Here is a 415-nt window from a genome sequence, read left to right as displayed (position 1 = left end):
CTCACTTCTCCCTCAGCCGCATGATGTCGTCGGCGAGGTTGTCCCGCTCCACTTCCACGCGTGCCTTGTCGTTGGTGAGCTGGTCCACCTGCCGGCGCAGCTCCCGCATCTCCTCCTCGTAGAGGTCGCCCAGGCGGGACGTGCCCTTGCCCTTGAGCTGCTCCAGCTCGGCCAGCAGGATCTTGTTCTGCTGCTCCAGGAAGCGCACCTTGTCGATGTAGTTGGCGAAGCGGTCGTTGAGCTCCTGCAGCTCCACCTTCTCGTTGGTGCCGTTCGCCTTGAACTCCGTGTTGATGGCGTCGGCCAGGGAGAAGTCCACGGAGTCGGGGAGCCGCAGGGGCGGCATGCTGCCCCGCAGCCGCACCGACGTCGTCTTGGTGGCGTACATGCCGCCGGGCGAGGCAGACACGTACCG

General features: G+C 65.8%; 1 protein-coding gene across 1 annotated transcript in view; it reads right to left on the bottom strand.

The window, feature by feature from the left end:
• VIM (vimentin) overlaps window positions 1-415 on the bottom strand; it is a gene marked incomplete at its 5' end in the record, with an annotated part of 8,566 nt that extends 8,151 nt beyond the window's left edge. Inside the window, one exon of the mRNA XM_009330602.1 lies at window positions 6-415. Coding sequence (XP_009328877.1) covers window positions 6-415 — 410 coding nt within the window. The remainder of the gene's footprint in view (window positions 1-5) is intronic.

This window comes from Pygoscelis adeliae, unplaced genomic scaffold (assembly GCF_000699105.1).
Source record: "Pygoscelis adeliae isolate BGI_AS28 unplaced genomic scaffold, ASM69910v1 Scaffold27, whole genome shotgun sequence".
In the NCBI taxonomy this organism is placed as follows: Eukaryota; Metazoa; Chordata; class Aves; order Sphenisciformes; family Spheniscidae; genus Pygoscelis; species Pygoscelis adeliae.
Note: the sequence above shows the minus strand (reverse complement) of the source record. Positions and strands in the feature narration are given on the sequence as shown.